At 44.3% G+C, this 25,000-nt stretch overlaps 2 protein-coding genes across 2 annotated transcripts in view; one reads left to right on the forward strand and one right to left on the reverse strand.

Annotated features, from left to right (window-relative positions):
• Positions 1-3,763, forward strand: part of LOC143290272 (uncharacterized) — a 16,411-nt gene extending 12,648 nt beyond the window's left edge. The window contains exons 5-6 of the mRNA XM_076599614.1: positions 707-820; positions 3,382-3,763. Coding sequence (XP_076455729.1) covers positions 707-820; positions 3,382-3,643 — 376 coding nt within the window. The 3' untranslated portion in view covers positions 3,644-3,763. The remainder of the gene's footprint in view (positions 1-706; positions 821-3,381) is intronic.
• A 1,313-nt stretch (positions 3,764-5,076) lies between these two features.
• LOC143290329 (bile acid-sensitive ion channel-like) overlaps positions 5,077-25,000 on the reverse strand; it is a 93,745-nt gene continuing 73,821 nt past the window's right edge. The window contains exons 6-12 of the mRNA XM_076599682.1: positions 23,364-23,462; positions 19,676-19,856; positions 17,598-17,654; positions 14,913-15,036; positions 13,928-14,037; positions 9,383-9,534; positions 5,077-6,235 (exon numbers count right to left, since the gene is read on the reverse strand). Of these exons, the coding sequence (XP_076455797.1) occupies positions 6,188-6,235; positions 9,383-9,534; positions 13,928-14,037; positions 14,913-15,036; positions 17,598-17,654; positions 19,676-19,856; positions 23,364-23,462 (771 nt within the window). The 3' untranslated portion in view covers positions 5,077-6,187. The remainder of the gene's footprint in view (positions 6,236-9,382; positions 9,535-13,927; positions 14,038-14,912; positions 15,037-17,597; positions 17,655-19,675; positions 19,857-23,363; positions 23,463-25,000) is intronic.

The raw sequence follows: 25,000 nt of genomic DNA on the forward strand, positions 1-25,000 counted from the left end.
TGGCAGAATCATTAAGACGCTCAGCTGCCAGTACAGAGAGTCCCTGAGGGTGTGGGTTCGAATCCCGCTCTTGCTCTTTCTCCCAAGTTTGGAAACGATAAAGCGAGGTCCCGTGTGCAATACGCACTTGGCGCACTGAAAAAGAACCCATGGCAACGGGAGTGTTGTCCTCTGGCAAAATTATATAAAAAGGGATCCACTGATAGGTACACAGATATAATTATAATCATGTACTCAAGGCCTGACAAGCACGTTGGGTTATGCTGCTGGTCAGGCATCTGCCTAGCAGATATATGAATTTGTCCCAACGCAGTGATGCTGGACCTCAGGAACCTCTCCTTTCAACTGTGAAGAGACGCAAGCTGATATTATGGTTTGGGCACAACACTCGACACACCAGTCTGTCCAAAACAATCATGCAAGGCACCATCGAGGGCGGGAGAAGAAGAGGAAGACAGCGGAAGAACTGGCATGAGAACATCAAACAATGGACCGGACTCCATACACGTGAGCTGCTGCCGGCGGCTGCTGACAGAGACAGATGGAGAAGGGAGGTTGCGTCAGCGGTCCTCAGGCTTCCCCCAACGACTACTCTGTAGTTATGGGCCTGAGTGAGTGAGTGAGTGGTGACGCCACTTTGAGAAACTGACTGACTGATGTGCTGATCGATCAAGGGGGTTGATCAGGTGTCTCTGTGTCCCACCAGGTGCTGTTCATGCGTGCTGAACGAGGACTGTCCGGTGGTGGGGCGCTGTGTGGAGTCCAACTACCACAGCGTCTACCTCATCGCCTACTGTCCGCACATCATGTACTCCGACAGGTCGGTCAAGTTCGTGTGGTGTGGTGTGGTGTGTGGTGTGGTGTGTTGTGGTGTGGTGTGTGTTGTTTTGTGTTGTGGTGTGGTGTGTTGTTTTATGGTGTGGTGTGGTGTGTTGTTTTATGGTGTGGTGTGTTGTGTTGTTTTGTGGTGTGTGTGGTGTGTTGTTTTGTGGTGTGGTGTGTGTTGTTTTGTGGTGTGTTGTGTTGTTTTGAGGTGTGGTGTTGTGTTGTTTTGAGGTGTGGTGTGTGTTGTTTTGTGGTGTGGTGCGTGTTGTTTTGAGGTGTGTTGTGTTGTGTTGTTTTGTGGTGTGGTATGGTGTGTTGTTTTGTGGTGTGGTATGGTGTGTTGTGTGTTATGTTGTTGTGTGGTATGGTGTGTTATGGTGTGGTGTGGTTTTGTGGTGTGGTGTTTTGTGGTGTGGTGTGTTGTGTTGTTTTGTGGTGTGGTGTGGTGTGTTGTTTTGTGGTGTGGTGTGGTGTGTTGTTTTGTGGTGTGGTGTGTTGTGTTGTTTTGTGGTGTGGTGTGGTGTGTTGTTTTGTTGTGTGGTGTGGTGTGTTGTTGTGTGTTTTTTGTTGTTTTTTGGGTTGTTTTGTGTGTGTGTGTGTGTGTGTGTGTGTGTGTGTGTGTGTGTGCTGTTTTGTGCAAAAAGTCAGGCGGAATTATATTCAGCTTGGTTTGGTGCTATATTTAGCTTGGATAGGCTTCGCGTTGTTCTAAAGGGAGCTAAAATCATTTACCAGACGGGGCTATATTGAGCTTGGATTGGTATATCGCTGTTCCAGACGGGGTTAAAATTATTTAGCTTGGATTTGTATAACGTTTTTTTCCAGACGGGGCATTATTTAGCATGGATTGGCATAGCATTGTTCCAGACGGGGCTATAGTTAGCATGGCTTGGATTGGCTGAGTGTTGTGCCAGACGGGATTATATTTAGCATGGATTGGCACAGCATTGTTCCAGACGGGGCTATATTTAGATTGAATTGGCATAGCGTTGTGGCATAAGGAGCTATATTTAGCTTGGATTGGCATACCGTTGTGCCACACGGGGCTATATTTAGCTTCGATTGGCTTAGTATGGTGCCAGACCGGGCTATATCTGGATTGGCTTAGCGTTGTGCCAGACAAGGCTATATCTAGCTTGGATTGGTATAGTGTTGTTCTAGACAGGGCTATATTTAGCTTGGGCTGGCTTTGCGTTGTTCCAGGCGGGGCTAAAAATACTTAGCTTGGATTTGCTTAACGTTGTGTCTTACAAAGTAGGCTTAATTTAGCTTGGATTGGCTGGACCGGGAACGGACTGTTCTCAGCAGGTCTGAGTTTCGCTTCGCTCTGCTGGGAATGGATTGGCTCGTGTCAAGATGGGAGGAGGCGTGTGTGTGTGGTAGCAGTAGCAGTAGTGTTTTCTTATTTGTGATGTAAGATAATTGTTTGCGTGTGCGTGTGCATGCGCATGTGTGTCTTTTGTATGTGTGTGTGTGCGTGTGTTTGTGTGTGTGTGTGTTTGTGGCCATGTGAGTACGCGTGTATGTATGCGCGCGCTCGCGTGCCTGTGAGAGAGAGAGAGAGAGAGAGAGAGAGAGAGAGACTCGCTATTGCGGTTTCTTTTGGTTGTGTTGTAGTGATTTGGATAGGCAGCCGTGAAATTGTCTTGACAAGGCTTTTTCCACTTCAGCTGGGCATTCTTGCAGGCTTGTGCGCACTCACGGTGTGAGTGATTTTTTTACTGTGAAGTATTCAACACAGACTATGAAAGGACAGGTTGGGAGAACAGGACGAACTCGCATGTCATATGTATCTCAGGCATCTGTCTGTCTGTTTTCCTTCCTTCTTTCCCAACGGTCTATCTGTCTATCTATCTGTCTGTCTTTGTCTCTCTCTCTCTATCTTTGTGTCTGTTTATCTATCTGTCTTTCTCTCTCTACCTTCCTGCAGAAGAATGGGCCATGCCTAAAATCTTAATCCTTGAATAAAAAAAATATTAAAAAAACGTTTTAAGTTCTGTCTATCTATTAAAAAGAATTATCAACATATTACATAAATCTCTCTATTCATCAGTCGATCTTTCTCCCTATTTATCCGTTCTTTTGTATTTGTATTTGTATTTCTTTTTATCACAACAGATTTCTCTGTGTGAAATTCGGGCTGCTCTCCCCAGGGAGAGCGCGTCGCTACACTACAGTGCCACCCCCTTTTTTTTTCTTTTTTTTTCCTGCGTGCAGTTTTATTTGTTTTTCCTATCGAAGTGGATTTTTCTACAGAATTTTGCCAGGAACAACCCTTTGGTTGCCGTGGTTTCTTTTACGTGCGCTAAGTGCATGCTAGCACACGGGATCTCAGTTTATCGTTTCATCCGAATGTCTGGCGTCTAGACCACCACTCAAGGTCGAGTGGAGGGGGAGAAAATATCGGCGTCTGAGCCGTGATTCGAACCAGCGCGCTCACATTCTCTCGCTTCCTAGGCGGACGCGTTATCTCTAGGCCATCACTCCATTGTAAAAATTATTGTCTGTATTTGTTATCTATTTGTCTGTCTATCTGTATGTATGTCTTTTTTTCAGATTCCAAACCATCGTGATGAGAATTCCCACAGTCTGCCGGTGTCAGGCTAAATGTCCTACCCCCTTGGACTACATCCTACCGGCGGGGTCACCCGCATCTCAGAGGATGAACATGAGGAGAATGATGGGAATGATGGGAATGCAGGGAATGCAAGGAATGCAGGGAATGCAAGGTATGCAAGGAATGCAGGGAATGCAGGGTATGCAAGGAATGCAGGGTATGCAAGGAATGCAGGGAATGCGTGGCATGGGTAGAAAATAATATTGGCAATAATAACAGCAAAAACAACGCAGTAGTGATGATAATTATGGAAAACCCAGACCTCTTCGGGGCAGACTCGCTCTTCTTGTTTCCTTGAATAATAATAATAATAATAATAAACGTTTTGAGTTCCGAGTTCTGTTTTTGCACGAAAATGCATACTCCCCCCTTCCCCCCAAACACACACACCTTTTTTCTTCTTTTTTTCCTTTTCTTTTTTGCGTGTCACGAACGTAACAGCATAGTTACTTGATGCGTAGAATATTCCCTGGCATAGTATACTATAATAACTGATTGATAGATGAATATCGCCAGTTTTGCCCGTTCCGCGTTGTGTTCATTTCCATTTTGAAAAGAAAGTATTTTATCTTCTATTGAAGTTAATCAGCAGTAAATCCTGTGGTTGCTATTTGAAAAAAAATCGAATAAAATACAATCCGTAGTATTTTGATCTTCTCAATCCAGTTGATCAGCAATAAATCCTATGATTAACACTGAAAAAAAAATCGAATAAAATTCAATCCTTGGTACTTGATCTTCCCAATCCAGGTAATCAGCAGTAAATCCTATGATCTCCGCCACTGGGAAAAAAAAAAAAAAAAAAAAAAAACGAAAAAAAGAAGAAAAAATGAAATTCAATGCTTAGTATTTTGTATTGTATTTCTCGAGCTCTCAGTGTCATCTTTGCGTGTATAGCAATTAGTGAAATCGAACAAAACAACTGACTACAACAACGTCCACATTCATAACTGTCGTTAGATCTACTACCACTACTACAACAACTACTACAACAACTACTAATATTGCTACTACTAGCAGAAGCACCACCATGACAATCAAATTTAGCCACCATCTATTTATTACACTTCATCAATATTTGAGCAATTAAAAATGAGCAAAGATAAAACGGCATGTTCTTTTCGGATTCCAAAAAAAACAAAATGACTGCACATTTCCGTTTGGCACATCCGAGTTCTCAGTTTGCATGTTCGATGTCCAGAAGTGAAAGCTTTGTGGTGGTGTTTTCTTTTTAAAGAAGAAAAATTATAATCTCTCTGTGTCTCAGTTCATGTGTGTGTCTGTTTCTCTCTGTGCCCCTTTCTGTCTCTCAGTGTTTGTCCATCCGTCGTTCTGTGCGTGTGCGTGTGCGAGTGTGTGTGTGTGTGAGTGTGTGTGTGTGTGTGTGTGTGTGCGTGTGTGTGTGAGCGAGAGAGAGAGAGAGAGAATAACAATGACAACGAGAATGACAATGACAAAGTTTTTATTTGTCAGGCGTCCGGCCCATAGCAATGACGTGGACCAAGAAGAAGAAGAAGAAGAAACAAAACAACAACAACAACAAAAAAAACCAAAAAACGAGAAGAAATAATGGATCACACAGCGTGAGCAATGACACCTCCATTGTCATTGTCACACTCATGTGTCACAGAGAGAGAGAGACGGAGAGAGAGAGAGAGAGAGAGACAGAGAGAGAGAGAGGCAAGAATAGTTCATTGACATTTAGGTCAAGGAACCAAGTGACGGGGATGCACATGAAAAGAGCAGAACTTGCTGAAACAACGTAAGCATCAAATAAGCCTGAATGTAGACCATAAAACATACATTTTCTTTAACGAAGCAGAAAATTTCTCTCACTTTGAATACAAAAGCAAGGAAAAATTATGTTCGTAATTTAGCATTACTTGATGACATCACCAAACCTTTGTACGTCATTAGTATCACTTGATGATATCACCAAACTTTTGCACGTCATAAGTATCACTTGATGACATATCACTTGATGACATCACCATACTTTTGTACGTCATAAGTATCACTTGATGACATCACTTGATGACATCACCAAACTTAATTCAGATGTACAGCGAGGGATGTCTCGTGTTTTCATGGTTTTAACTTCTTCGCAGATAAACTTATGTTGTATTTACAAAGGAATGCTGGTAGATTTACACACGTTTATTTACGTATCTGTCTATCATCATTTCATATGATGTGTCACTGTATCTGTCTATCATCATTTCATATGATGTGTCACTGTATCTGTCCATCATCATTTCATATGATGTGTCACTGTATCTGTCCATCATTGGAAAGCTTGGCATTCGTAACTCTTTTCCCCTTTTACGAAAGTCTGTTATAAATAAACGAGTAAATGAACGGGAAAAAGTGAATAAATAACAGAATAAACATATAACCGCTCGCGCTCACTTCCATGAAAAATATGTCCGAACTATCTGGGCTGGAATTTGATTCTTGTGGAGAGTGTCTTGCCCAAGTTACACCCCCCGACTCTCTCGGCCAAGCGGGTTTCAGGACAGTCGGCGTTGGGATGGCCCCTAAAGGCCAGCTAGCCCCCAAGGCCAACTACCCCCAAGGATGTAGTACGAAGAGCCAGTACAACCTTGCCTCCTAGTTTTAGAGCCATCACAGAAGACTAAACTGTAAATGACTTCCTACTGCAATGGAGAAACCTTCGATCATACAGCTCTTACTTTACTGTTGGCCCAACTGTAAGCTTACGTCAATCTGATATAATACACACGATTATTCGCACACCATACAGACGACTTCAAACACGGATTGCACACGCATCTGGAACATGAGAACACAAATCCCATAGTCAGTACACATTTTAAGAGACAGATCTATACCCGTTCACAACACGACATCCTCAGTCTTGAAGACCACACTCACACACACACACACACACACACACACACACAAGCAGACCAGTAACCAATCATCAAGCAGAACAGAGCAAGAAGAACAAGGATCCAGCCAGTAAACAGTACACGTTATATAAGGAAATCAATGCAGAATGTTTTTTTTTTTGTTCTATCATGTCGGGGGTTACTGCACGTTACCGGTCTTTTCTTCTTGTTTCGATTGATCCATTGTGTTTTTCCTCCTGTACCTGTTAGAAAAGGTGCGTCACACTCCTGAGGCCCTCAACCCCCAAACCCCAACACACACACACACACACACACACATTAACACACACACACACACATTAACACACACACACACACACACGCGCACGCACACACAAACCACAACACACACACACACACACACACACAAAACCACAACACACTCACACACAAGACAAAAAACAAAACAAAACAAAAAAACCCCAACAACACAACACACACACACACACAAAACAAAACAACACACACACACACGCACGCACAAAACCACAACACACACACGCACGCACAAAACCACAACACACACACACACGCACGCACACACACACGCACGCACACACACATGCCCACCCAACAAGCCACGCAAAATGTCATTCCTGAAACGGTGCTACACACAATATACCTGCAGAAAACAATTCCAGCACGACAGTCGAAAGATAAGAGAAGACAAGACCAATTAAAAGTCAACAAAGTACAACTGATCACCAAAATTTCCCATACCCCCGGAGGGAGCAGCCCAAGATTTTACACAGAGAAATCTGTGGTGACAAAATAGTAATACGATACGATACGATGCGATACGAAACAATTGGATAACATAAGATGAGATACGATACGATACGATCCGATGTTATGCAAGACTTACAATACAATACAATACAATACAATACAATACAACAGCGTGACTTCAAGCCCATTCTAGAAGTCCATGTTATACAGCACTGCCCTGGAGCAGGGTCCACAAAAGACGTCGGAATGAACTCTGTTTCACGATCAGTACATGGTCCGGTGTTCACCACCCACCCCTTCTCCAGGAAAAGTCCCACTTGACTAGCGGACCTGCCTAGTGGTGGAACTCCCCTCACACAAAAACACTCCCCGAGACCCCCCCCCCCCATCCCCCCCCCCTCCACTCAGCCCCTCCGTTCTCCCTCACTCTTCCTGCCACCCCCTCCCCCCCCACCCCCCTTCCATCTCTGGGAAAAAAAGTCCCTTTCTTGACTTAGCGGACCTGTCTAGTGGAGGACCTCCCTTCACACATAAACACTCCCCCAGAACCCCATCCCCTCCCTTCTCTCTCACTCTACCTCACAAGAACACTCCCACAGAACTCCCCCAGAACTCCCCCAGAACTCCCCCCTCCCTTCTCCCTCACTCTACCTCACAAGAACACTCCCCCAGAACTCCCCCCTCCCTTCTCTCTCACTCTACCTCACAAGAACACTCCCCCAGAACTCCCCCTCCCTCACTCTACCTCACAAGAACACTCCCACAGAACTCCCCCCTCCCTTCTCTCTCACTCTACCTCACAAGAACACTCCCCCAGAACTCCCCCCTCCCTTATCCCTCACTACAAGAACACTCCCACAGAACTCCCCCTCCCTTCTCTCTCACTCTACCTCACAAGAACACTCCCCCAGAACTCCCCCCTCCCTTCTCTCTCACTCTACCTCACAAGAACACTCTACCTCACAAGAACACTCCCCCAGAACTCCCCCCTCCCTTATCCCTCACTACAAGGACACTCCCCCAGAACTCCCCCCTCCCTTCTCTCTCACTCTACCTCACAAGAACACTCCCCCAGAACTCCCCCCCTCCCTTATCCCTCACTACAAGGACACTCCCCCAGAACTCCCCCCTCCCTTCTCTCTCACTCTACCTCACAAGAACACTCCCCCAGAACTCCCCCCTCCCTTATCCCTCACTACAAGAACACTCCCCCAGAACTCCCCCTTCCCTTATCCCTCACTCTACCTCACAAGAACACTCCCCCAGAACTCCCCCCCTCCCTTATCCCTCACTACAAGGACACTCCCACAGAACTCCCCCCTCCCTTATCTCTCACTCTACATCACAAGAACACTCCCCAAGAACTCCCCCTCCCTCACTCTACCTCACAAGAACACTCCCCCAGAACTCTCCCTCCCTCACTCTACCTCACAGGAACACTCCCACAGAACTCCTCCCCCACCCTTCTCCGTCACTCTACCTCACAAGAACACTCCCCCAGAACTCTCCCTCCCTCACTCTACCTCACAAGAACACTCCCCCAGAACTCTCCCTCCCTCACTCTACCTCACAAGAACACTCCCACAGAACTCCCCCTCCCCCCTCCTTCACTCTACCTCACAAGAACACTCCCACAGAACTCCCCTCCTTCACTCTACCTCACAAGAACACTCCCACAGAACTCCCCTCCTTCACTCTACCTCACAAGAACACTCCCACAGAACTCCCCTCCTTCACTCTACCTCACAAGAACACTCCCACAGAACTCCCCCCTTCTCCCTCACTCTACCTCACAAGAACACTCCCACAGAACTCCCCTCCTTCACTCTACCTCACAAGAACACTCCCACAGAACTCCCCCCTTCTCCCTCACTCTACCTCACAAGAACACTCCCACAGAACTCCCCCTCCCTTCTCCCTCACTCTACCTCACAAGAACACTCCCACAGAACTCCCCCTCCCTCACTCTACCTCACAAGAACACTCCCACAGAACTCCCCCTCCATTCTCCCTCACTCTACCTCACAAGAACACTCCCACAGAACTCCCCCCTCCCTTATCCCTCACTCTACCCCACAAGAACACTCCCCCAGAACTCCCCCTCCATTCTCCCTCACTCTACCTCACAAGAACACTCCCCCAGAACTCCCCCCTCCCTCACTCTACCCCACAAGAACACTCCCACAGAACTCCCCCCACCCCTTCCTTTGTCACTCACTCTTCCTCACAACCACCCACCTCCTCCCTCTCTTGGAAAAAAAAAGAAGAAAAAAAAAGTCCACCACTGGATCTAGCGGACCTGGGCAGGGTGAGGATGGGCCAGCACGTGCCTGGTCTCCTCCGAAAAGAGGCGGCGGCTGCGCGTGCAGAGGAGGAAGATGAGCTCGCACATCTCGGCCACCGTCACCAGGCTGAAGCCCATGAAGAGCCCCACCTGTCCGCCGATAGATCCTGGGGGAGAAGAAAAAAACAAAACAAAAAAAACCAACGTGTATGCAATCGCTATCACTGATTGCATGTCACGTGTATGTCACGCGCTCGCACATTTCATGTTATTAAGTGGTGTTTATTTTTAATATTATTTTTTTTTAATATTTTTTAATAATCTTATCTCATCTTCTTACCTCGTATACAAACTCACGTGCCCATACACGAGCGTAATCACGCACATGCTCATGAAGATACATACATACATGCGCGTGCGCGCGCGCGCCACACACACACACACACACACACACACACACACACACTCACTCACTCACTCACGAGAGACGAGAGAGAGAGACAGCAAGACAGACACACAAACAGAGAGACATGCAGGCAAGCACACTGCCAGACAAATACATGCAGTAGACAAGACTGAAAAAAGAAAGAAAAACAGAAGGAAAAAAGAAGCCATATTCACCCCCATCATCACCACCTCTCCGCACTATCAACCCCTCACCCATTCTCCAAAACAGAATTGTATGAATATGTTTTAGCATACTGAAAAGAATGACTACGACGTATTTATTTATTTATTTTTAATTATTTTTTGTACGCTTATAGTTGACTTCATCAAGTTTTTGCGCCTTATACATATTAGTAGTAGTAGTAGTAGTTCTTTTTCATGTATTTATCTATTATTTATTTCCTTTTTTTCTCAAGGCCTGACTAAACGCGTTGGGTTACGCTGCTGGTCAGGCATCTGCTTGGCAGATGTGGTGTAGCGTATATGGATTTGTCCGAACGCAGTGACGCCTCCTTGAGCTACTGAAACTGAAACTGAAACTGTCCAAAGAACCTTAAAGTGAACAAACAATAAACACGGAAGAAGAAGAACAACAACAAGATGAAGAACAACAACAACAAGATGAAGAAGAACAAGAACAAGAAGATTAAGAAGAAGAAGAACAAGAACAAGAACAACAACAACAACAACAAGATGAAGAAGAACAAGAACAAGAACAAGAAGATTAAGAAGAAGAAGAACAAGAACAAGAAGAAGAACAACAACAACAAGATGAAGAAGAACAAGAACAAGAACAAGAAGATTAAGAAGAAGAACAACAACAACAAGAAGAAGAACAACAACAACAAGATGAAGAAGAACAAGAACAAGAACAAGAAGATTAAGAAGAAGAAGAAGAAGAACAAGAAGAAGAACAACAACAACAAGATGAAGAAGAACAAGAACAAGAAGAAACGCGAACGAACGAACTTCTTTTTTTTTTCCAGGGTATTGAGATAAGCAAAATAACCAGATTTTTTTTTCCTACCCAGCCCCGGAGTTCAAAATTATAAAAGCAGAAGAAAAAACATTTAGAGAAAAAACTGAAGCAGGAAGAAGAAGAAAAAGAGAGAGACAGAGACAGAGACACACAGAGAGAAGAGAGACACCACACAGACAGACACACAGGCAGGCAGAAGGAGAAGAAGCAGCAGAAGAAGAAGAAAGAAGCCGTACCGACGAGCCCCTTCAGAGAGTAGACGGGCACCTGTTCAATGATGGTCACTATGGGGTTCGGGAAGTACAGGTGGGGAAAACAGAAAGAAGAAAGAAAGAAAGAAAGAAGAAAGAAGAAAGAAAGAAAGAAAGAAGAAAGAAGCCTTACCGAGCAGCCCCTCCAGAGAGTAGACGGGCACCTGTTCAATGGTGGTCACTATGGGGTCAGGGAAGTGCAGGTGGTGGAGACGAAGGACAAGAAGAAGAAAGATGAAGACGAAGAACAAGAACAAGAAGACGAAGTAGAAGAAGAGGAGGAAGAAGAAAACCAAGCAGAAGAAGAAGAAGATGATGATGATGATGATGCTGAAGAACAATAGGAAAGATGAAGAAGACGAAGTAGAAGAAGAAGAAGAAGAAGGAAACCAAGCAGAAGAAGAAGAAGAAGAAGAAGATTGATTGATTGAATCTTTAATGGGTAAAGAATTATGAACAGTAAAGGCCTTTTTTACAATTCTGCCCATTTAACGACACAAAACAAAAATAAAGAACGACACAAAACATAAAAATAAAGAAATAAATTGAAATAAAATAAAATAATAAGAACGACGAAAAAGAATAGTAACTGGAATATTCTATTTAAGGTAATAAAGCGATGAAAACTGGAACAATTGGTACATTACATGTATGTACGTACTTACACACACACGCACACACACACACACACACACACACACACACACACACACACACACACACCCCCACACACACACACACACACACACCATTACAAAACAAGCAAAGACATACGTACACATTCACGCCCACACACTCAAACACACACACGCACTTACTGTTCACACATATACATACATTCAATTTTTCATTCATCATGGCATGGCAGCTAGTGGACTGAGTACAAGAAAGCATTTGCAAAAGACCGCGAGTAGGTTTATCAAATGTATCGAATAGAAATATTCTTATGTTAGTTTTAAAGAGAGATATGGCTGGAATTTGACGACATGTCTTTGGAAGCATGTTCCATTCTTTGCTTCCATTAAATGAGTCTCATCTTAAATAAATCAATTTTAGGCTTTGGGACAATAGCTCTGTCTGATTTAGGATGGAACTGGAAACAAAATAATGATTTTAAATATTGTGGACATGCGTTATGAACAATTTTATGCATAAGAATCAATGTGTTATATCTGATAAGTAGATGAACAGGTAATATTTGAAGTTCTTTGTACATATTGTGCACAGATCCGCCTGTGGTATTTACATAGTTAATCATCTTAATGGCACGTTTTTGTAAAGAGCAAAGTGGCTTTAATGTAGAAGACGGACATTTACCCCAAATAATCGAGCAATAGCTGAGGCGAGACTGTATATATGCAAAGTAAAACACGCGTCTAGAATGATTATCAATAAAGTGTTTGATCTGTGACAATTGGAATACACCAGATGATACTTGTTTTATAAGGCAATGAATATGTTCCTGTCACGAAAGATTTTGATCAATAGTAATGCCTAACAGCATATGCTTTGTAACTTGTTTAATAATATTGTCTTTATATTTTATGTTAAGTTGTGCTTCTTTCATGTTCTGTCTTTTCTGACGAGGACAAATTAACATGCATTCTGTTCTTTTCAGGGTGCACGACCATATCATTAGCATCACACCAGTTTTCGACAGATTTCATGTTGGCATTCAGATGATAATTAATTTCGTCAACATTGTGGCTAGCATATTGTACTGATGTATCATCAGCAAATAAATCACAGATTGCATGTTGAACTGATAAAGGTAGATCGTTGATATACAAGGAAAATAAGAGAGGGCCTAGAACTGACTCCTGTGGTACTCCTCTTGGAACATGCCTTTTGGAAGAAATAAAGCCACGTGAATAGACAGACTGAATACGGTTTTCTAGGTAAGACCTGAGAAACAATAAGCAGTTATCGTCAATACCATAACATTTCAATTTTTGAAGCAATCTTTCGTGATTGATTAAGTCAAACGCTTTTGTAAAATCAAGGAATATCACTCCAACCACCAAGAAGAAGAAGAAGAAGTAGAAGAAGAAGAAGCAGAAGAAGTAGAAGTAGAAGAAGAAGATGATGATGATGGTGATGATGAAGAACAATAAAAAAAAAATTAAATAAAAAAAAAAGATGAAGAAGAAGACGACGTAGAAGAAGAAAAAGAAGACGAAAAACAAGCAGAAGAAGAAGAAGACGAAGTAGCAGAAGAAGAAGAAGCAGGAGGAGGAGGGGGAAAAGAAGCACCAGCAGCAGAAGAAGAAAAATAGAAGCCGTACCGAAATGCCCCTCCGGAGAGTAGACGGGCACCTGTTCAATGGTCGTCACTATGGGGTCCGGGAAGTACAGGTGGGGAAAAAAGAAAGAAGAAAGAAAGAAAGAAGAAAGAAGAAAGAAAGAAAGAAAGAATAAAGTAGCCTTACCGAGCAGCCCCTCCAGAGAGTAGACGGGCACCTGTTCAATGATGGTCACTATGGGGTCCGGGAAGTACAGGTGGGGAAAAAAGAAAAAAGAAAGAAAGAAAGAAAGAAAGAAGAAAGAAAGAAAGAAAGAATAAAGTAGCCTTACCGAGCAGCCCCTCCAGAGAGTAGACGGGCACCTGTTCAATGGTGGTCACTATGGGGTCCGGGAAGTACAGGTGGGGAAAAAAGAAAGAAGAAAGAAAGAAAGAAGAAAGAAAGAAAGAAGAAAGAAAGAAAGAAAGAAAGAAAGAATAAAGTAGCCTTACCGAGCAGCCCCTCCAGAGAGTAGACGGGCACCTGTTCAATGGTGGTCACTATGGGGTCCGGGAAGTACAGGTGGGGAAAAAAGAAAGAAGGAAGAAAGAAAGAAAGAAAGAAAGAAGAAAGAAAGAAAGAAAGAATAAAGTAGCCTTACCGAGCAGCCCCTCCAGAGAGTAGACGGGCACCTGTTCAATGGTGGTCACTATGGGGTCCGGGAAGTACAGGTGCAGGCTGGTCACCCCGTATGGCATGCTGCCCTTCAGACTGGACAGCACACACACACACACACACACACACACACACACACACACACACACCGCACAGACACAACACACACACACACACACACACACAACACACACACACACACACACACATGCACGCACGCACGCACAACACACACGGACGCACACACACACACACGAAGTCTTAATAGTAGTATCAGTAGCAGCAGTAGTACAATCATTATCATAGTTGTTGTTGTTGTTAACATCAACATCTAGACTTGTCGTTTCTCTCTCGCCTTGACTACTGTAACTCTCTATTGTCTGGTTTGCCTGCTTCATCATTCTTTATTCATACCCAAGCACACCCACATATCATCATCATCATCATCATCATCATCCTTCATCCGCATTCGAGCACACTGACAGGTCATCATCATCATCTTTTTTTTTTTAATTCGTATCCCAGCACAGTCACATACCATCATCATCATCGTTGTCACCATAATTCGCATCCGAGCAAACTCAAATACCATCATCATCATCATCATTCTTAATTCGCATCCGAGCATACTCAGATACCATCATCATCATGATCATCATCATTCTTAATTCGCATCCGAGCATACTCAGATACCATCATCATGATCATCATCATTCTTAATTCGCATCCGAGCATACTCAGATACCATCATCATCATCATCATCATCATTCTTAATTCGCATCCGAGCATACTCAGATACCATCATCATCATCATCATGATCATCATCATTCTTAATTCGCATCCGAGCATACTCAGATACCATCATCATCATCATCATCATCATCGGTTTGATCAATCTTTATTCGTATCCGAGCACACTCATATCATCCTCATCATCATCCTCATCATCGCTGTCATCATCACACTCACATATCATTGAACATGGCCGTGGTCCTGAAGTTGGCGAAGGAGACACCGGAGGAGTAGATGTTCTGCTTGCACGGCATTGGACAGGCACACCCACCCCGCCCTGTGCCCCCGCCATAGTGATTGGCTGAAACCGGCACGTGCAGTGACGTCATGACAGCCCGGCCCAAGCGACTCTCTCTCTCTCTCTCTCTCTCTCTCACACACACACACACACATATATATATACACACATTAATATTATTATTATTATTATTATTATTATTATTATTACTATTATTATTATTAATCAGCAACTTAGTTATGTGATGCTTTAAAACCCTCACATTTCAGTTCTTTAGACCTTGAATTACACCACACTCAAACGAGAAATAACAGCATTATAAAAAAAAAGATATATATAAAAAAATTTAAAAAATGAAATAAAATATATTTTTTAAACCACACATATAGCTTTATTCTCTGAGAAACAAAAACAAAAACAAAAAAGGAAAGAAAGGGGAAGAGAGAGAGAGAGAGAGAGAGAGAGAGAGAGAGAGAGAGAGAGAGAGAGAGAGAGAGAGAGAGAGAGAGAGAGAGAGAGAGAGAGAGAAACTTCGCGAGACCAACATACAGTAAGTCAGTTCAACACTTTTTCCAGTCTCTTCTGTGACTTATTCAACGCCGGTACTTATCCACCGTCATCACCATAGAACTAATCTACAGTCATCGCCATAGCACCATAGAACTAATCTACAGTCATCGCCATAGAACTAATCTACAGTCATCGCCATAGAACTAATCTACAGTCATCGCCATAGCACCATAGAACTAATCTACAGTCATCGCCATAGCACCATAGAACTAATCTACAGTCATCGCCATAGCACCATAGAACTAATCTACAGTCATCGCCATAGCACCATAGAACTAATCTACAGTCATCGCCATAGCACCATAGAACTAATCTACAGTCATCGCCATAGCACATCCCAATCATCAGCCAACAGACGCCACTAAAGCTGGCCAATATCCAGCCTTTTCAGTTCTGCCGTTCAGCCCAGCACGTGCTCAGCGTCTCATGAATATTTATTTTCAATGGCTCTGTCTGGATCTCAGTCTCTGTCTCACAACAGCTCTTGTCTCTGTCTCTGTCTCTGTCTCACAACAGCTCTTGTCTCTGTCTCTGTCTCCTGCAGACAATGGGGACAATGAGACCTCTCGCTGATTTCTGAGTCAAAGATTCGATTCTTCTCCTAACCATCACTTTGTTCGCATGGGTGGGGACATGTGCGTATGGTAACACTGAAATGTATCAAAGATTCTACAAGACGACAGCATGAATAACAGATTACCACACTCTCGGTTTCTATCTGTCTGTCTGTCTGTCTGTCTAAATCATACACACACACACACACACACACACACTCACACACACACACACACACACACACTCACACACACACACACACACACACACACACACACACACACACACACACACACACACTTACCTATCGACATACTCAGAGAGAAAGGGACAGGAAAGGGGAGACAGACAGACAGACAAACGGACAGACAGACTGACAGACAGACCGACCGAGACGGGGACACAAAATGATAGAGAGAGAGGGGGAGAGAGGGAGAGGGATATATATATATATATATATATATATAGAGAGAGAGAGAGAGAGAGAGAGAGACAGACAGACAGACAGACAGACAGACAGAGACAAAGAGAAGCAGAAAGATACAGGGACAAAAACAGGCGGGCAGTTTCAGTTTCAGTTTCAGTTTCTCAAGGAGGCGTCACTGCGTTCGGACAAATCCATAAACGCTACACACCATCTGCTAGGCAGATGTCTGACCGGCAGCATTGCCCAACGTGCTCAGTCAGACCATGAGTGCATGCCTATATATTGGTGCGCCGATCAGAGTGGACTTCTTCTACAGAATTTTGCCAGAGGACAACACTCCCGCTGCCATGGGTTCTTTTCCAGTGCACCAAGTGGGGAGCTGCTGCACACGGGACCTCGGTTTATCGTCTCATCCGAATGTCTAGAAGGCTCAGTCTGATTTTCCAGTCAAACCTGGGAGAAAGGGGGAGGAGAGAGAGGAGGATTCGAACCCACACCCTCAAGAACTCTCTATACAGGCAGCTGAGTAAGTGGAGTGATGGCCTGAAGGTAACGCGTCCGCCTAGGAAGCGAGAGGATCTGAGCGCGCTGGTTCGAATCACGGCTCAGCCGCCGATGTTTTCTCCCCCTCCACTAGACCTTGAGTGGTGGTCTGGACGCAAGTCATTCGGATGAGACGATAAACCGAGGTTCCGTGTGCAGCATGCACTTAGCGCACGTAAAAGATCCCACGGCAACAAAAGGGTTGTTCCTGGCAAAATTCTGTAGACAAATCCACTTCGATAGGAAAAACAAATAAAACTGCATGCAGGAAAAAAAAAAAAAAAGGGGGGGGGGGGGGGAGGGGGGGGGGCCGCTATTGTGTAGCGACGCGCTCTTCCTGGGGAGAGCAGCCCGAATTTCACTCAGAGAAATCTGTTGTGACAAAGAGAGAAATACAATACAATACAATACAATACAATAACTATCCTGCCACCTTCCTCCCGACAGACGGACAAAAAGAAGAAAGACAGACAGAGAGGCAGAGAAAAAGAAAGAGACAGACAAACAGACAGACAGACAGACGAATCACCTTCAGCCTGTCTGAAGCACGTTCTTAAGGTCTGTAGAGAACACATCGTTTCGTTGCCTGCAACATTTCACACCGCACTATCACGTCTCCGAATACTTCACAGAATATCTTTGTTTCAAAACGTTTCACACGACACCATGTCACTTCTTACGGTGTCATGCCTCCGAACATTTCAACATGTCATTTCACTCAGTCTATCATCATGTCTTTAAACATGCAGACTGTCTCATCGTTTCACACAGTATCATGTCATTTCACACAATATCATCATATCTTCAAACATGCAAACTGTCTCATCATTTCACACAGTACCATGTCATTTCACTCAATATCATCATGTCTTTAAACATGCAGACTGTCTCATCGTTTCACACAGTATCATGTCATTTCACTCAATATCACCATGTTTTTAAACATGCAGACTGTCTCATCATTTCACACAGTATCATGTCATTTCACTCAATATCATCATGTCTTTAAACATGCAGACTGTCTCATCATTTCACACAGTATCATGTCATTTCACTCAATATCGTCATGTCTTTAAACATGCAGACTGTCTCATCATTTCACACAGTATCATGTCATTTCACACACTATCATGTCATTTCACTCAATATCATCATGTCTTTAAACATGCAGACTGTCTCATCATTTCACACAGTATCATGTCATTTCACTCAATATCATCATGTCTTTAAACATGCAGATTGTCTCAACATTTCACACAGTATCATGTCATTTCACACACTATCATGTCATTTCACTCAATATCATCATGTCTTTAAACATGCAAACTGTCTCATCATTTCACACAGTATCATGTCATTTCACTCAATATCATCATGTCTTTAAACATGCAAACTGTCTCATCATTTCACACACTATCATGTCATTTCACTCAATATCATCATGTCTTTAAACATGCAAACTGTCTCAACATTTCACACAGTATCATGTCATTTCACTCAGCCTATCATCATGTCTTCAAACATGCAAACTGTCTCATCGTTTCACTCAGTATCATGTCATTTCACACAGTATCGTGTCATATCACACAGCGGCATGTCATTTTACACAGTACCGTGTCATTTCACACAGTCATGTCTCCAAACATTTCAAACAGTGCCATGTCATTTCACACACTATCATGTCATTTCAAAAGTGTCATGTCATTTCACACACTATCATGTCATTTCAAACAGTGTCATGTCATTTCACACAGTCATGTCTCCAAACATTTCACACACTATCATGTCATTTCACAAGTGTCATGTCATTTCACACACTATCATGTCATTTCAAACAGTGTCATGTCATTTCACACAGTCATGTCTCCAAACATTTCACACACTATCATGTCATTTCACAAGTGTCATGTCATTTCACACAGTCATGTCCCAAACATTTCACACACTATCATGTCATTTCACACAGTGCCATGTCATTTCACACAGTCATGTCTCCAAACATTTCACACACTATCATGTCATTTCACACAGTGTCATGTCATTTCACACAGTCATGTCTCCAAACATTTCACACAGTGTCATGTCATTTCACACAGTGTCATGTCATTTCACACAGTGTCATGTCATTTCACACAGTCATGTCTCCAAACATTTCACACAGTGTTATGTCGTTTCACACACTATCGTGTCATTTCACACAGTATCGTGTCATTTCACACAATATCGTGTCTCCAAATATTCAGTCTATTTCATACTAAAACTGCTATGTCACTCACACACACACACACACACACACACACACACACACACACACACACACAATAATGAAAATAAAATCGCCAAATCACAAATCAAAATGATAAAGAAGAGAGACAGACAGACAGACAGACAGAGGGAGAGAGAGAGGCAAAAGCAGGGGGGAAGAGAGAGAGAGAGCGAGACAGAGAGGCAGATACACAGACACACAGATAGACGGAGACAAAGACACACACACACACACACACACACACACACACACACACACAGACAGAGAGAACAGAAAACGGGGAGGTAATAAACAAATTTTAAAATCAGATTAAAAAACAAAAACACCAGCCTCAAACTGACCCGGATGAAGGAAGTGACGACACCGACACATCTTGATGACGGAGTCGATGAAGCACTCGGTCTCACAAGCCTCCTTGGTGTAGAAAGGGTAGCGCTTAAGGGGATTCACGAACCCCGGTTTCTCCACGTCCACACACGTTCCCGTGCCGAACGCCAGAAACGGTTTGGCCAGCCCGATGCGCTGAGTAGAGAGAACGTAAAATGGGGGGGGAAGACACAATTTAGATAAAAATGTGTGTATGTATGTATTGTATTGTATTGTATTTCTCTTTTTGCCATAACAGATTTCGCTGTGTGAAATTCGGGCTGCTCTTCCCAGGGAGAGCGCGTTGCTACACTACAGCGCCACCCTTTGTTTTTTTTTGTTTTTTTTTTGTTTTTTTGTATTTTTTCCTGCGTGCAATTTTTATTTGTTTTTTTTCTATCGATGTGGATTTTTCTATAGCATTTTGCCAGGGACAACCCTTTTGTTGCCCGTGGGTTCTTTTACGTGCGCTAAATGCATGCTGCACGCGGGACTTTGCTTTATCGTCTCATCCGAATGACCAGACCACCACTCAAGGTCTAGTAGAGGGGAGAAAATAGTGGCGACTGAGCCGTGATTCGAATCAGCGCGCTCAGATTCTCTCGCTTCCTATGCGGACGCGTTACTTCTGGGCCATCACTCCGCATGCCTTCAGACCATGTGTGCGTGTGTGTGTCTGTATGTATGCATGTGTGTGTGTATGTGTGTATGCATGTGTGTGTGTATGTGTGTGTGTGTGTGTGTGTGTGTGTGTGTGTGTGTGTGTGTGTGTGTGTGTGTGTGTGTGTGTATAAAGACGGGGCCCATCCATGCATCTTCTGTAGACGACCTTGTGCTCAAAGCTTCACTCTTCATGGTGAGGAGTGATGTCCTAGATAGTTTTAGTTCTGAATACCTCTCTCTCTCTCTCTCTCTCTCTCTCTCTATATATATATATATATATATATACACCTATCTATCTATCTGTCTATCTATACACATATACACAGAGAGAGAGTTTTCGTTCTGAATACAATTAAATACAACACATTACATAACAACACAACACAACAGCACCACAATCGCAACGTTTCCAATCAGGCCAGGACTCATGCGGATGTCTGTGTATCCTCCACCTCCCGGGCACCCCCAACAACCTCCACTTCCCCAAACACACACACACACACACACACACACACGAAACCGACAGCCCCGTTACCAGCCTTGAACAGTGCAGTGTCAGTGACGGAGGCCTCACAAAAACCCATCACAGACTGCAGTTGGGGCGGAGACCATTTGAATTCTCTCTGAGGGAGAGAACAGAAGAGAAAAGCCAATCGTATGCCAGAAGAGAAAAGCCAATCGTATGCCAGAAGAGAAGAGCCAATCGTATGCCAGAAGAGAAGAGCCAATCGTATGCCTGATGATAATAATAATTTGCAGTTGCGTCCCCTCCGTGTGGAGACTCCTCAGATAATGTATCACCGCCCTGTGCAGTCACCTGTCACCCCTATCCCCCTTGTGGCCAGTGATCAAGAGAAAGCCTATCATAGTTTAGTGGGTGTGTCCTGATTGGTCCGGTTATCGCTAAATCATTCAAGCAGAACAATAATCACTTAGCGTCGTCCTGCTGCCCCTCCCCCCCCCCCCCCCCCCCCCCCCCGGACCCCCGCGCCCTCCACCTTCCCCTTCTCCCCCTCCCCTACCTACCCCCTGTGCCAAACAGACAGACACACAGACAGACAGAGAGACAGACATACATCGCGTTGCTGATGGAATGAACAATAATTGTGTGTGTGTGTGTGTGTGTGTGTGTGTGTGTGTGTGTGCAAGTGCGTTCGTATGTGTTGTTGACCCATGTTGAGACACGCTGTTAACCCATATTGTTGACAGATGTTCACACACGTTGACGCATTTTTCTGACGCACGTCGTGACCTACATTGTTGACAAACATTTTTGACACTCGGTTTTACACTGGAGACGCTGTTGACCCAAGTTGTTGATAAATATTGTTGACACGGGTTGACCACCCATGTTGTTAACACACGTCGTTGATACACGCTGCTGACAACCGTCGTCAACACATGATGCTGATAAAAAAAACCCAAAAAACACATGATGTTGACACGCGAATTTAACCCCGTATTGTTGACATGTATGACCCATTTGTTGACGCAAGTTGTTGACCCAAGGTTTTGATACACGTTGCTGACACACGTTGTTGACACACGTTGTTGACACACGCTGATGACACAGGCTGTTGACACAGGCTGTTGACACACGTTGTTGACCAATGCTGATCCAAAGTTGTTGACACAAGTTGTTCACACACACACACACACACACACACACACACACACACGTTGCCATCACAGGTTGCTGACCCACATTGTTGAGAAGTTAACAGTCCGGGGCGCCCTTGTTCCGGTCTGTCCACACACACACAGTGTGCACTGCAGTGTGACACCTCCCGCCACGGACCACGGCCCGCGGGCAATCATTCCAGTTATCTGTGTCGGTGCTCCTCGCTCACACAGATTTCCCACCGGACCGGACATGTGACGTGTGTGTGTGTGTGTGTGTGTGTGTGAACTCAGAACTCAGAACTCATTTAATTGTCGTAAAACCATCATAGGAATTATGGACACTATAAACTAAACACAACAAGCAAACAAAAAGTAAAAGCAATAAGTTGTGAGCACATGCAGGATATTCCATAAGACATAGCTATGGACTGCGAACTTTAAAGCATTCGAACTTTAAAGTGTGTGTGTGTGTGTGTGTGTGTTGGTGGCGATGGTGGTGGTGGCGACGGGGGGACGGAGGTGGGGGGGTGGGGGACGGCAACGTGGGAGGGGGTGGATAGGTGAGAAGGTGGGGCAAAGGGCAAATAAAAGAGGTTAGGGTTCTTGGGGGGCTTAGGATGCTTGCTTGTGTGTGTGTGTGCGTGTGTGTGTGTGCGTGTGTGGGGGGGGGGGGGAGAGGGGCGTGTGTGCGTGTATGTGCGTGCGTGTGTGTGTGTGTGTGTGTGTGTTGGTGATGGTGGTGGTGTGGAAAGTGGGGGTGGTGGACAACGTTGTCGGTGGGGCGGCGCGGGGCTGGGGCCGGGGTGGGGGGGGGGACAACTTGGGTGGAGGTGGATGGGTGAGGAGGTGGGGAAGAGGGAAAAGAAAGGTCAGGGAACCAGGGCGAAGAGGGTGCTTGCTTTTGTGTGTGTGTGTGTGTGTGTGTGTGTGTGTGTGTGTGTGTGTGTGTGTGTGTGTCTGTGTGTTTCTGTGTGTGTGCGCGCGCGCTTGCGTGGGGGGGCGCGCGGGCGTTCCATTCTGATTGAATGTCGGCATCCACCTCAGGCAACATGACCGACAGATGGGGATAACTCCCCCAGAACTCTTAACGCGACACTGATCACCGCCACTGTCACAACCACACACTGATAATGTCACTTTCTCTATCTCTGTCCGTATATCTCCGTCCGTCTGTCTGTCTGTCTCTCTCTTTCACCTCTCTCTCTTTATGTGCGTGCACACACGCATTCATAGATACACAGACACAAACACACACACACATATACAGACACCTACGCACGCACACATGCGCGCGCGCACACACACACACACACACACACACACACACACACACACACACACACACACACACACACATACACACACACACGTGCTCACCACTTGCTTGTTGATCTCCACCTCCACAGTGCAGTTGGTGCCAATGACGAAGCCTCGGGTCATGGGTAGGGGGTCCTCCCTGTGGTCATGCAGCACCACCTCAACACGACAACAACAACGACAACATCAATAACACCATCAACGACAATAACAACAAAAGTCACATCAATAACAAAAACAGGGCATACGTCAACAACTACAGCAGCAACAACAACAACAACAACAGCAACAACATCAATAACAACAATAACAATAACAACATCAACAACAATAACAACAAAAGTCACATCAATAACAACAACAGTTAGGGTATACGTCAATAACTACAGCAACAACAACAACAACAACAGCAACAACAACAACATCAATAACAACAATAACAGCATCAATAACAATAACAACATCAATAACAACAAAAGTCACATCAGTAATAACAACAGTTAGGGTATACATCAACAACAACAACAACAACAACAAAAGTCACATTATAAGTGGAGTGATGGCGTCCGCCTCGGAAGCGAGAGAATGTGAGCGCACAATTTCGAATCACGGCTCAGTCGCCGGTATTTTCTCCCCCTCCACTAGACCTTGAGTGATGGTCTGGACGCTAGTCATTCGGATGAGACGATAAATCGAGTTCCCATGTGCAGCATGCATTTAGCGCACGTAAAAGAACCTACGGCAATAAAAGGGTTGTCCCTGGCAAAATTCTGTAGAAAAACCCACTTCGATAGGAAAAACTAATAAAACTGCACGCAGAAAAAAAATACTAAAAAAGGGGGTGGCGCTCTCAGTGTAGCGACGCGCTCTCCCTGGGGAGAGCAGCCTGAATTTCACACAGAGAAATCCGTTGTGACAAAAAAGAGAAATACAAATACGAATACAAAAAATCAATAACAACAACATCAATAACAGCAATACCAACAGTCACATCAATAACAACAACAAAAACAACAGTAACATCAATAACATCATCATCATCATGAATAGCATCAATAACAACAACAGTTACATCAACAACAACAACAACAGCAACAAAATCAATGACATCAATAACAGCATCAATAACAACAGCAGCAGCAGCAATAACAACGACAGTTCTCTTTCACAGCTTCACGGAATTTAAGGTGACCATTTTTTTCTTTTCAAAGTGGTAACTTGGTGTTATAGCGTGATGCACAGGAATGTGTGTGCGTGCGTGCATGCATGCGTGCGTGCGTGCGTGTGACTGTGTGTGTGTGTGTGTGTGTGTGTGTGTGTGTGTGTGTGTGTGTGAGAGAGAGAGAGAGAGAACTCAAGAATTTTAATGTGAGGTCACCGACCTGTATACATTTTGGGTGCACGTGTTGCACACACAGCTTAAAAATAAAATAGGAAGAACGAAAACAATCCACTTAATACATAGTGAGAGAGAGACAGAGACAGAGACATAGAGAGACAGAGAGAGAGAGACGGAGACAGAGAGAGACAGAGACAGAGAGAGACAGAGACAGAGAGACAGAGACAGAGAGAGACACAGAGAGAGAGAGACAGAGACGGAGACAGAGAGAGAGACGGAGACAGAGAGACAGAGACAGAGAGACAGAGACAGAGAGAGACAGAGAAGAGTGAGCTTCACAAACGAAATAGTTGCAAAC

This window comes from Babylonia areolata, chromosome 15 (assembly GCF_041734735.1).
Source record: "Babylonia areolata isolate BAREFJ2019XMU chromosome 15, ASM4173473v1, whole genome shotgun sequence".
Lineage (NCBI taxonomy): Eukaryota > Metazoa > Mollusca > Gastropoda > Neogastropoda > Buccinidae > Babylonia > Babylonia areolata.